At 41.9% G+C, this 13,752-nt stretch overlaps 1 protein-coding gene across 1 annotated transcript; it reads right to left on the reverse strand.

The window, feature by feature from the left end:
• Positions 1-708: 708 nt before the first annotated feature.
• On the reverse strand, positions 709-1,569 carry LOC145802328 (uncharacterized). Its single transcript, XM_082895023.1, has one exon. The coding sequence runs from the start codon at positions 1,567-1,569 to the stop codon at positions 709-711; it is 861 nt and encodes a 286-aa protein (XP_082751149.1).
• Positions 1,570-13,752: the final 12,183 nt, after the last annotated feature.

A 13,752-nucleotide genomic window follows, 5' to 3' on the forward strand; every position in this document is an offset into this window, starting at 1 on the left:
GGCTGCCATCCCGACAAGATGTTGCACATCCTTCATGGAGTTTAGGTGCTCCAGCTCTTGTATAGCCTTGATCTATGATGGGTCAGCTTCAATCCCTCAGTTTGTGACCAGAAACCCCAGAAACTTCCCGGTGCCAACTCCGAAGGCGCACTTGAAGGCATTCAAACGAAGTTTGTGGTGCTTAAGTATGGCAAACATTTCTGCTAGGTCAGTGAGGTGTTGAGATTTTCCCTTACTCTTTACCACCATATCGTCGATGTAGGCCTCCATTGTTCAGCCTAAAAGATGAGCGAACATCTTTGTCACCATCCTCTGAAAAGTTGCCCCGACGTTCTTTAGTCCGAACGGCATGACTTTATAATAATACAGGTCTCTAAGAGTAGTGAATGACGTGATCTCTCAGTCCGGTTCATACATGGCTATCTGGTGGTAACCGCGATATGCATCCAGGAAGCTAAACCTCTGATGGCCAGCGGTCAAGTCCACCAGCTGGTCAATTCGATGGAGGGGGAAGCTATCCTTTGGGCATGCACGGTTAACCGTCTTGTAGTCAACGCAGACTCGCCACTTGCTATTCTTTTTCGGGACCACCACCGTATTGGATATCCATCGAGAGTATTGCACTTCTTCTATCGCTCCTGCGTCCAACAAATTTTTGACCTCCTCTGCCACTACCTCGGCATGGTGCAGAGCCGAGCGACGAGTCCTCTAAACGACCGGCCGTGCATTTGGGAAGACATTCAACTGGTGGCAAATAAAGCTGGGGTCGATGCCAGGCATGTCGTAAGGCGTCCACGCAAAAGCCTCTAAATTGGAAACCAAGAAGTTGACATAATCTATCCACTCGGTGCTAGATAAAGATGATCCCAAGAGGAAGAACTTAGTTGGGTCGTTTTCGTCGATGCGCACTTCCACCAAATCCTCGACCGATTTTTCCTCGGCCTTTCTTCCTACGTCTTCAAGGACCTCATTTCCCTCAGGTCCCACAATCATTTGGACAAACCCTTTCGCTACTCGGCTGCCATTTACCGCAACGAAGCATTGTTTTGCCATCACCTGGTCTCCCCAAACCTCTTCGGTCTGCCCGGTGGGCGCCGGAAAGCGCATAACTTGATAGAAGGTTGACGCAACTGCTCGCATGGCGTGTAACCAACCTCTGTCCAAAATTAAGTTGTAAGTGGATGGAACCTTGAGCACCCAAAATTCCACTTGCTTTACGACCGAACCCGCTTTGACCGGCAAAATGATCTTTCCGATCGGCCATTCTGGCTGAGAGTTAAAGCCAACCAAAGGGGACGTTGCAGGGGCCAAGTCCTTTTCCTCCAACTTCATTTGTTTGAACGCATCATAATACATAATTTCGATCGAACTCCTATGGTCGATCAAGATTCTCTTGATGTCAAAGTCTTTGACGCGAAGAGTTACTACTAGGGCATCATTGTGGGGCATCTGGATCCTTTCCAAATCCTTGCTCGAGAAGGTAAGGATGTCTTCCTCCTCGGTCTTTCCCTTTTTCGCAGCGGGCTGGACAAAGAGCACTTTCCTCATGTGCTCGGCTTTCTTAATCATCCCTCTAAGCTCGCAGACCCTTGCTGGTTCAATAATGCCATGGATGACGTTGATTACACCTTACGGCGTTGCGTCCAGGGCGGCTAGGCCGTTTGGTTGGGTTTGTCCCTGCGGGGCGGCTTTCATACCCCCATCTATGTATTGGTCAAGATGCCCCACGGCCACCAGCTCCTCCAGATGTTGTTTGAGCGGCAAGCAGTCCTCTATTCGGTGCCCCCGTTCTTCATGGAAGGTACAGCGATATTTTGAATTGAAGCCTCTCTGTGCACTTCCCAACTTGGCCGGCCAGCGAACAAAAAGCTCACCTCAGATCTCACTCAAAATGTGATAGATAGAGATTTTAAAGACCGTGGTGATTCCAGTCCGCGCCTTTAATTTTCTCTTGGCATCCTCCTCTACATCACGCTGAGCGTCAGTCCGATTATTTCTGCGACCTTTGTTTCTGTCATCGCGGTTTGGGCCACGACGTTGATCTTTTGACCGATCGCTTGGGCGGTTATCCTCCTGCCCGACCGAGTGAACTTTCCCTACCACCCTTCTGTCCGCTGCAATCGGATTAACCTTCTCGGTCGCGGAGGTGGCATCATCTTCCACACGAATGTGCTCATTAATCCGCTGCATCAAGGACTCCATGGTTGTGGGTTGGTGCATTGTGAGCGAATCTCGCAGCCTATGTCCGACTGGGAGACCCCGCTTGTATTGAGTGATCGCCAGATTGGTAGGGCAGTCAAGGATTTCGTTGTAAGTTTCCCAGTACTTCGCGTTGTATGCCTTCAATTATCCTCCTGACTCCATCTTGACGCCCAGAAGATGATTGACCTCCTTCGACGTTCAAGTGTTGGTTTTGAATCTGGTAACGAAGGCCTCCGCTAGTTACTGCCACCCCTCGATACTTCCCTCCGGGAGCCTTTCGAACCACTTCAAGCCTAGTTCTCCCAAGCTTGTAGGGAATATGAGGCACATCAAGGCGTCATTGCGCCGGTGGCCAGCCATTACTTGCCGGTAATGACTCACGTACATGTACGGATCCGTCTTGCCGTCGTACAAGGTGAACATAGGCTGGTGGAATCCGGCAAGGAGTGGTGTACTCTCGATTTCCGGAGACAACGACGTGGCTGTAAGTCTCGCCAGCTCTTTGTCCACTGGCGCATGGGCCATCGCTCTGGGCGCTAGCATCGCCACTTCTTCGTTACAATGAACTGGGGCGCTCAACCTCTGCAACACCGGCACTCTCTGAGCCTCTCGACGGTGCTCCCTCTTCTCCAATACATCCCTCAAGTCTCTGGAACGTGTGGAGAAAGAGTATCGCGACATTGGCGACGGGCGTGAGAGGCGGTAGGTGCTGTCGCGAGTGAGGGACCTACCCTCTCTTTGGTCAGAATCTCCCACCCCATAGTTCCTGGTGATGGAGAGAGAGTGAGTCCTCTCCTGGCGACGACTGCTAGAACGAGGAGACGGGGTGCGCTCACTGAGGTTGCCCTCTCCACCAACACCCTTTCCCTTAATCTGGCGCTTTAGCACCTCCATCTCCGCCGCCATTTGCGAATGAGGGCGTCTTGGTCTTTGAGTTTGTGCTCCAGGCGCTGCGCACGGGACTCCCCCCGACGTCGGCGGCCCTCTGGACTCTTCGAGCGATTAGTACTCCTTCTGCGTTTGTCTCGTGCACCTCGCGAAGAAGTTTCTAGGCCCGCCATGGCTGGAACATTCGGGGGGCCTTCTCTCCGTCGAACAAACTCTGGTGTGACGCCATCGATGATGGACAGTGGAGTTTCGTCATTGTTGGCCATGGAGATGGTCGAAGAAGCTTAAAAAACAAGGTTTGAGTATCAAAGAGATTCCCACAGACGGCGCCAGTTGTACGGGGGTGAAATATCCACTGCTTTCCGTACTCCTTGGACTCCAAGCTTCACGTGACGGCATCTGACCTGGCAACACAGAGAACGGTGAGCTGCCCGGCGGTGGTGTACCGGATAGACCCTCCGACGATCAAGTCAAATCACTTGAGAAAGAGGAAGGCTGTTAGAGAGAGAGCGTATTTCAGATGGCGCAAATTGCTTACCTCTAATGTTCATCTTCCACCCTTATTTCTAGGCTGGCCATGCAGCCTCAAGATTGTACGCGCACTACCTCTGTTGTCCTTCCCTGGACAGGTGGCAGTGCTCGCCTCTCACCACCTTACGCGTGTAAAGGCCTAGTCCTCCCACCAGTACACGCAGAACTGCCAAACGGTACTGATGCGTGCTTGGAGCAAATTTCCTCTCCCTCACGCCATTGGCCCAGGTGGCACACTCAACCGGAGTACCACGACCGACCTATTCCTTGTAGAGAATTGCCACCACAGATAACAAAACCGAGCTATGTATCGCCGACATGTCCCTTGACAAGGGGCAAGAGTGTGATGCTCATGGCCGAGCTACGTAGGACCGGTCAGTCTTGGTTGACCGGCCGCGAGGCATGCCGGCCTTTTCCCGTTCTACCTTCATTCTTGGTTATATGAAGCTGGGCCATCTCGCCTGACGGGTTGGTGGCATGCCAACCCTCGCCTCACCCTGAGTCTATCCCGGGCAGCCTTAGCTCGGTCACCTCAAATCACTACGTGTCCAGCCGAATGCCTCCCCAGTCATAGCTCGGTCAGGCCTCAATCCATGCCTGGTCGACCAATCCCTTTGGATGTACACGACAGGTCAGGGGCCGCACCAACAGAGAACACAGCTCGGCACCGTGAGATTCTGACCAACCTGCATTACCGTAGCTCGGCCGTACAGTCCGGTCCAAATCTCCCCTCTCATACCCTATAGTGCTCCAAAATATCGTCATTTTAGGGGAAGGAAGAGGAAAGGGACAATTTATAGTGGTGTGAACTAAATAATATTATTCATAACTAGGATTACAAATTTATAGTGGTGTGAACTAGAGAATTTTCCTATCCGCAAAGTCTTTCATGGCCAAAACTTTGATTATTATTCCGAAGAGATAACATAGAATAATGTATGATGGCGATGCAGGTCGGATTCGATAAGGTTTTTCCAACACAAGTAGAGGGAAACCATCTCCATATAAATCCAGTGATAGCTTCAACATTGTAAGACAAGTGAGAAAGAAATCTACAATACATTTGTTATATAGTTAGATTGATCGGTGAAGTTTCCAACTGTCCTCAAAGGCTTCCAATATTCCCTTCAATATGGAATGTTGGGTCTTTGAGGGTGATTGAAGACTTTTTCCTTTGTGAATTATTGATATTTTTTCAATTTACAGAATCCAATTGTTGTTAGACGTGCAATTCAGTCCTCATATGAAAATATTATCCGTTGCAGAGAAGTCTAACAAAAAATATCTAACTTGCCTAACAAGTCTCCATTGCAATATTAAGTTCAGATAAACCAAAGATACTGCAACAACATTTTGTTGTTGTTTTTTTTCTTCTTCTTCTTCTTTATTTTTTTATTTTTTATATTATTTTATAACTTTCTTGTGGGAGCCCAATAGGTGTCCATCCCACACTGTTCCGTGAGGAAATCATACTCGACTACATAAGTTGACTAACTCCTTCAAATTAGCACAAGGCATTTTCCTAAGAGAAGAACAAAGCCGTGAGGGTATGCCCAAAGCGGACAATATTGTGTTAATGGGGGGTTAGCTACTTCATTTGGCGCCATCTGTGGAAACTCCCTTCTCAAGAAGCCAGTCAACTGAGGAGGGTTAGTTGCTTCATTCCCCAATGGTATCTAAATTTGGTTTTTGAATTCATTCCCCAATGCTATCTAAATTCGGTTTTTGAAAACACTAATTCACATATTTAGGTTCCGTTTGATTTGGCGGAAAATGCTATTATTAATAGAAAACAACTATAGGTTTTCGCATAAAACGTTTGGGCACTCAAGTCATAAGATGAATCTTTTGGGCCATTAGGCCCAAGCTCTAATCTCTTTGGGCTAATATGATACAAGTTGTCCAAAAAAAAACATTTGATTGAAATCAACCTTGAAATTCATCAAAATAATTATCTATTGAAATGTGACACATATTACCCATTCAACAACCTATCTGTTAAATATCAGACATTTATCTACCTCACCACCATCCCAACTGTCGCTGCCGCTGCTGCCGCCAACTTTTTTGGCGACTTTTTCAGCTGCGTCCTTATCACCAAACATGATTTTGCCTTGGATCTAATACCGTATACCTCGTTTGGGATGGACTTTTCACTAATTTTTCTAAAACGTTTTCCATTATTTGATTGCGACCTTAAAATTAATATACTAGTGGTGTAGTGATGATGGTGGTAGGATGGTGGTAAGATAGTGGCGATGGTGGTGGCGATGGCCGCAAGGTAATAGAAAAGATGGTAGAGGAGGTGGAGATGGAGTGGCGGTAGTGTGGTAACATTGATAATAATTTAATTTGAAAAGCTTTTTTACCTTTCAAAAGTAAAAAATATTTTTCGCTCAAAGAAGTATTCTTTTAGTTGACTTTTGTTACCAAATGCTAGAAAATGTGAAACAAACATAGGTTTACATCTTCTAATTTGATACACTGCATACAAATATTTTCAAGTAGGTCCAAATTGGCCATAATCTTAGGTGATATTTGCCCATAATCTTAGGTTAAATTTGTTTGGATGGACTAGATTAAATGTGATACTCTTCAAACTATTAGTTATGAAATTATCAAGTCCTTTGGAATCTATATTCTATTCCATAACTGGATTGATTTAAGATAATAAGAAGGGATTGAAAAAATCTTATTTAATGTTATGTTTGTTTGGAGAGATTGGAATTGATAGGATATGGAATACATTATATAATGACTATAATACCTCTATTATAATTAGGCCACAATGGCATATTTAGGACTGGTTAAACATCCAGCTAACTTGCTTAACCTGATCTCAAATTGACAGTTTCAATGTAACGGGTCAAATATATGCGGGTCTAGTAATTTCAAAAAAATCAGATTTCTAATGGATGGTGAATATACAAGTTTCAATCTATAAAACTCAACCCAATTGCATGGAATTAAAAAAAATTAATAAATATATATATACACAAATATTATTTATTTGTTCAATAAATAAAATACTAAAATTTAAGAGGGATACTTTTCACTTAAAATATATATATATATATATATATTAACTGAACAATGAAGAGGAGTGAGGGTTCTATTTTTTTTCATTGTTCAATTTTATTTTATTTTTAATAGGATATGTTTAGTAAATAAATTAGAATTTTGAGAAATTTATTAGAAAATTCTCTTTCAAGTTTGGAGTTGCACCTACTAAAACTCATTTTGAAAGAAATTCCATTTTGGTAGAAAAACATTTTGTCTAAAACAAGTCGTTGGAGGGTTTAAAGCTTGATCCTCATAACTCTTGCCGTGGAACTTGCATAGATTAGCACCTCTCGTTTTCATCATCAGTAGCTCAAAAGGGAGCGCACAAGTCTAAAGGCTAGTCAAAAATGAAGTCTCTACAGTTGTCTTTCTTTGACAGAGCTCAGTGCGTTTTCATGACGTGAGTGAATGTCAAAACCCGAAGATGACTCTTTTTAACAAAGCCACAAGACTTGGGCAAACAAACAAAATGCAAAGAAAACTTGGTTGAACCCGAGGTTGCCTACGTATCCCTTTGCAAGGAATCAAACTAGTGTGTTCAAGGGTAGAATGCAAATGTCATGCTCGAAACATGTTTTGAAAATGGTAGGCTTACACAGTGCACACTACCATGATTTGTTAATTGAGCTTACGTATACCACACTGCTGGAGTTTGATGATGCGAATACTATAGAAGGTGACAAGGTGGAAAAATAGATAAAGCTGCAAAGATGGCAAATGAAAGAGAAGAACCTCATGCAAATTACATGCAAAGCAAGCTAACAACTCTGAAAAATGTAAAGAATGATGTGCAACACAAACAAGCATGTAGTGTATGAAAGAAATACAACACCTATTCGCGCCGCGACACGAGAGGGAAGAGAAAATGACGGCCACAGCCAAAGTCGCCCGTGACTGGCAATCTAAACAACAAGGAACTCCACAACACACTCCAAACATGCCACGATATGGAGGAGGAAAAGATGGTGTTAATCGAGAGTGGTGTAAACCGCCAGCCCGAGCAGGGAACGATATTAACTATGGGTGGTGTTAACCGCCTACCCCACAAGGGATGGTATTAATTGGAGGGTGGTGTTAACTACCTGTCCTAAAGGAGATGGTATTAACCGGAGGGTGGTGTTAACCGCCTGCCCTACAGGGGACGGTATTAATTAAAGGTAGTATTAAACGCCAGTCCATACAGGGGACAGTATTAATCGAGAATGGTGTTAACCGCCTGCCCCACAGGGGACAGTATTAACCGAGGGTGATTATAGTAGAAAAGGAAGCTCTTTCGGTGTGAGAATGGAAGCTTAATGAGAGTGAAGTGAGAGAGAGTCCTAATCCGTTGTAATCTCTCTGTAATTTTCATTATATAGCGAAAATGGTTACTCTCCCGTGGACGTAGGCAGTAATGCCGAACCACATTAAATATTATGTCTCTTTGTGAATCATACCAAGTGATTTACACCCATCTCCCACTTTCATTAGTGGTATCAGAGTTTCTAAAGGAAATTTTTCATAATTGCTATACATGGTTTGAAGTTGTGTACACGGTTTGTACACGAATTGAAATCTATAAATAGATATTGTATTAGAATTATAGGAGGTGTGAGAATATGTGAGATTCTCAACATATATGGAAACGAGAAGAAGTGTGAGTTCCTTTATGTGAGAGGAATCACGAGAGAGATTTCTCTATGTGTTGTATTGATTGTGAGAGATAAAGTGGGAGAAAATGTAATCTCCAAGTGTGGGAGATACAAAGCCATCTCCAGTCAGGGAGATTGGATTCTAAGAGAGTTTGACAGTTTGAGAGAGTTATAGAGAGTTGCTCTGTTCAAAGAGCTAAATCTAGATTTGTCCCATGATAAGTGATTATCAATTTAGGTAATCTAATTAAAAAAATTATATAACCATGATCAATGTAAAGAAGAGAAAGTAAGAGAAAATCATCCCACTACACAAAGATTTTTACGTAGAAAAATCACAATTGGAATCTACCAACTTGTGATAAAAAACCACGGCCCCTCGGCCAGATGAAAAATCCACTGTGAAAGAAAATAGTATAAGAGATACCTTACAAAGGCCAATCCGAGCACACGTGTTTGCTTAACCTACAAGTAACACTTCTTTCTTTACTGGATCTCCACTACGGTTGTCGAATTACCACGATGCCAATTCCTCTATTAGAGGAATTAGAGATACTACTTGTATCCAAAATCAGAAATAAAATTGAGTGTTTGTTCTTCCAAATTAAATTCTCAAAAATACATTGCGATCCCGTTTCCATATCTCTCTCATCAGTGAATTTAATTTTCCATCAATGGTATTAGAGAAAGAAAAGCCTAAATTTATTAGAAAATTAAAGAACATAGCAAAGTTCAAATTTGCCTATAAATCAAAGTTTTCAAAATTTATTTTTGAGTATACCAAATTGGAGTTGTGATGTCCTGGATCTTGCACCTGACTTGAACATGCCTTTCGGACCTACTTTTTTTCCTGTTCAGTACATTGATGGTTTGTGTCACTTTGATGCTTGAGAGTTCGGACTTGTTTAATCTACTTACCGTTGGATCGATTTGAATATTTTGAGTTTCAGGCGTAAGGACGAAACCGAGGGGACTGGGATCACCTCGAGAAATTCGTGCTGAGTTGGGTGGAACCGCAGGTGCGAGGGCTTAGGCCGCACGTGCGGATTGAGGGCCGCACATGCGGGATTGAGCTGGGTGGATGTTTTGGTTCTGCAATAATTGCACGTACTGGAAGCCATGTGAAACTATCTCGTTTTTTGTGCTTTTCAACTCTATTTTGATCATTGGTCCCTTTCCTCTCATTTTTCTAAATATGTCTCTCTCTCTATACAATCTGCCTCTCTTTTTCTCTCATGTCTCTGTACCCAAACCTCAAAACTTTACATTTTCTTTTGATCCCAAGAATCCATTGAGATTTTGGTACTAGTTCCTTATACAAAAACAACAAGCATACCAAGGGCTTCGTTTTGACCCGTGAAGATCGAATTCTGGCAAAGTTGATTTTTGGACTTTTCTCCTCTTCTCTCTTTGAGGTAGGGATTTCTTTGATCTTTTTCAATACCTCGTCTATAGATAGACATGTGGTAGGTTTTATTGCATAAAAACCATGTTGTTATGGAATTTTTTTTGAAAATCATGATAGAGGACCTAAGACTTGATTTTGAGTTTGAGATTTCTGTGAAATTGAATTGTTGTTTGGGTTAATTGGGATGTGGTTTAACATGTTGGTGTTGAGAAAGACGTAAAGCCCTCATTTTTGTAATAATGCTTAATGGGTAAAAAAAGGGTTGAAATTGTGAAATAATCATGTTATGAATTAAGGGATTTGATTAATAAATTGGCGATTAATTTGAGATTTATTGGGTCTCATGAATTTTAGTATGAACCTTGTGTTAGGCTATTCATAGTTAAGTATAACAAATTGGTAGCATGTTAATTGCTAAATAGGGGGTTTAACCATGAGATTAGAATCATTGGGTTACACTTTTTTTGCGTTGAATTGAAAGGATTATGGCTTGGTTACCCATAGATTGGGTTTTGGTTAAATGAAGAAAATGAGTTCTTTTTTTTATAGTTAGTGTGTTGTGAATAAGAAATTGTGGAAATTTATTTTTGGAAGAAGGAGTAATTATAACTCTTTCGAAATTAAGAAATAACTTTAAGTAGAAAATGAGAACCCTTGAATATTATTGTTGTTTTTGAACTTAATGCTTCATAAGAATTGGATAAGTGTATTAGGTGTATTTAATGTATCATGTCTAGAAGTTTTGTCCTTGGTCATCGGTGAAGGATGACATTGTGATGATGAAATGATTATGTGTATGTATTACACTCGAGTCATTTATGCTTGTTGTAAAAAGTGATAGTTAGAAATTGTGTAGGCGTTGAGAATAAGAGGTACCAGTACCTTCCAGCTAGCACCTAGAGAACTTGGCCGCGCTAAGAATGAGAGGTACCAGTACCTTCTAGCTAGCGCCTGGAGAGCTTGGCAGAGGTACCATTACCTTCCAGCTGGTGTATGGAAAATTGGCATTTTGTTGTGAAGAGATGTACCGTTGGCTTACCGTACTTAAGGCAGGTAAAATAGAGTGTTTATTATGTTGGTTTCAATATGACTGTGATATGTCTCGCGTTGTGACAATTAAGGTTCTAGGAAATCAGTTGACATACAAGTTAAGGAGGTAATGAATGGATATGTGTTGTTTTCATCTCTTGCGCTAAACAGTTATGTGTATATGTGGGTGCATCAAATTGATTATTGAGAGTATTTTCCCTGACATTGGGTTTTAAGGCATGGAAATGTAATAAAGGCATTTATGCATTGAGGTTATAAGAAACAAGGAAAAGAAAATCGGATCCTTGTGATTTGTTTCAAAGTCAAAGCAATTATTATGTAATATTTTGTTAAAGATGGGAAAATGAGAAGTAAATGTGAATTGATGTATTGTTGAATAAATTAGGGGATTTTAACAACAAATGAATCTATGTATGTATACTCTTTTTATAAACCGTCACAATATGTATATGATATAGTGTGAAACATTCATGATCATAGCTATCTGTATGTTGTTATTGTTTAGGATCACGGTGAGATCCCTACTAGATTTTATGTTCATCCCATGTTGTTAATTCTTTTTCATGTGAACATTGAGAAGTGTCTCAAGGTCACGGATCTTCTTCATCTTTTGGCCACGGGGCCTTTTATTTGTGGACAGAATGCCATTAATGTAAAAGGGTTAAACCCTTTCCCTTAATTTAAAAGATGTAAGTCTACGAGCAATTTATTTAACTATAACTCCTGTTGCATTCATATTGTATTCGGATGAGAGAATCTTTATTCATGTGTTCTTGTAAATATAAAGAGTTTCCGTATGTTATATCTGAAATTGAATCTATAATAATGGTTTGGTAATGGAATCCAAGTAAAAAAAAGTGGGGCATTACAACTTGGTATCAGAGTAAGCCGGGTTTGAATATCTTGGGCTCGTAGGAAGTGATTTTTTTTTTTTACCACAATGGGTTTGCTATGTGCGGTAAGGACATTGCATATAATTAGCATAAGTGTTAGGACTTATATGTTGCATTTATGTGAGCGTGGGATTAAGTTTCTTAGATAATATTTGTAGGCGGTGAACTTGCTTTAAGGCCTTATTAGAAACACGCCTGATCAACATGATTTCTTATAGGAATTCCCTGAGAGTTTTGAGATGAGTGGCTATCTTTGTGGACTTGATTCGATTATGTGTTTTGGTGTTTAGTTGTTTATATGCAATATAAATGTGTATTTTGGGGCTAAGTGTGTCTTGTAACTTAAGGGTGGTAAGTGTGTGCCTCTGGGAAGGCTGTTGTGTTGTGCACTAAGCTTGGATTTGTGTTTGGGTTTTATAGGATTTCTACATGAGGGAATAGAGGACGGATGGGTAGTAGGAGTGCCGATAAGGGCATAATGGTTCCTTTAGCACCTGTCGTTATAGCATCGGCTGTTAGCGAGGAAGTCGTACGCAAGATTGTGAGAGCAGTGCAAGATGCTCTAGCTTGCAAAGAGGGGACAATAGGCGTACCCTCAAGCTTACTAAGGAGTTTCTTCGTTCCAATCCACCAAAGTTTTTTGGGAGGCAAAACAACTGGAAGCGGAGGGTTGGTTGGAACAGATTACCAAGACTCTTGATATGCTCAAAGTCGTGGACGGGGGTTGAGGATTTCTTTGGCAGGTTTCCAATTGAAAGGAGATGCGAATTATTGGTGGAAGTATACTAAGAACACTGTAGATACCACGTGGGTTGCTTTTACCGAGGACTTTTTGGCCAAGTATTTATCTCCTTCTGCTCAAGAGAGGTTGAGGGAACAGTTTGTTGAGTTGCGCCAGGATACTACTCCTTTGGCTCAGTTCGAGATGAGGTTCACTAGTTTGTCGAGGTTTGCCCCAGAGTTCGTGGCAACAGAGGAGCGCCGTTGTTATGAGTTTAAGAGGCGATTATGTGATGATATCCGGGAGAAGGTGATTGGATCTATATGGAAGAATTATTTTGCTTTAGTTAAGGCGGCAGCCCATGTGGAGGCCATGGTTAGCAGTGTTGGTCGGGTTAGGGAGGAGGCCACTTTGGCAACTCCTACGGTTCATAAGCACCCTAGGCTAAGAGGTGGAAGCGAGCATATGCTTACTCCCAGACTCAGTCCTTGTCTTTGTCGGGGGTTTTGGACTCATCCGTTGGGAGACCAAGTGAGGTTCGGGCTCTAGGTCAGATTCAGAGTTGGGAGACTCCTGTTTATTTTGATTGTGGTCAGTTGGACCATGTTAGACGTTTTTATCCTTTGCATGCAAGTTCTTCGAGTGTTTCAAAACATAGTCAGACTCTGTCCCATCAGTCCAGTCTGGGATGATATCAGTACTAGACCCAAAAAAGCTGGCTTCAAAAGCTTCGCGACGGTCAACTTTTCAATCAGCGCAGTAGTATCACCCTTGGGAGGGACTTTTGTTTTAGAGACCGATGATATAAATTGTGAAACTTTTTTTATTGATCGGTGTACTGTTGGGTTTGAGACACCGTGGTTATGTGTTGTATATGTATATGTATTGTCATTTGTTTGCCCTCATCTGTTGGAGCATGTAATGAAACTTGAACACTCTTTTTGTACATGTAATGAGAAGTTGTTAGTGGGATTGATGATCCTAGTGTTGTTGTATATCAAATTTTGAATTATGAGATGGTCATGTGATGGTCTTTGATCCTTATCCAGTTGGAACTTATTTGTGGAGAATGAGAAATCCGTGAAATTTTTGTGAATAGTGAGGTGGTATGATAACGGCCAAATTATCAGGCTTTGAATGTGTTGAGTCTAAGGGAATGTGGGACCTTAGAGTTTTGTGAAATCAGTGGAAGTTATGTGGGAATGTCTAAGGGAGTGTGAGATTCATATCTCGGCATAATGAGAATAGTACTTGGGTGTGTAGTTTAGTGTCTTAAGTTGTTGATTAGTGAGTTCGTTGTGGTCCTATCGATCGTAAATAGAGACAGTGTTGTACCATGGGTAGTTAAAATTTATTATTTATGTG

This window comes from Camellia sinensis, chromosome 11 (assembly GCF_055761805.1).
Source record: "Camellia sinensis isolate YWXY chromosome 11, ASM5576180v1, whole genome shotgun sequence".
Classification (NCBI taxonomy): Eukaryota; Viridiplantae; Streptophyta; class Magnoliopsida; order Ericales; family Theaceae; genus Camellia; species Camellia sinensis.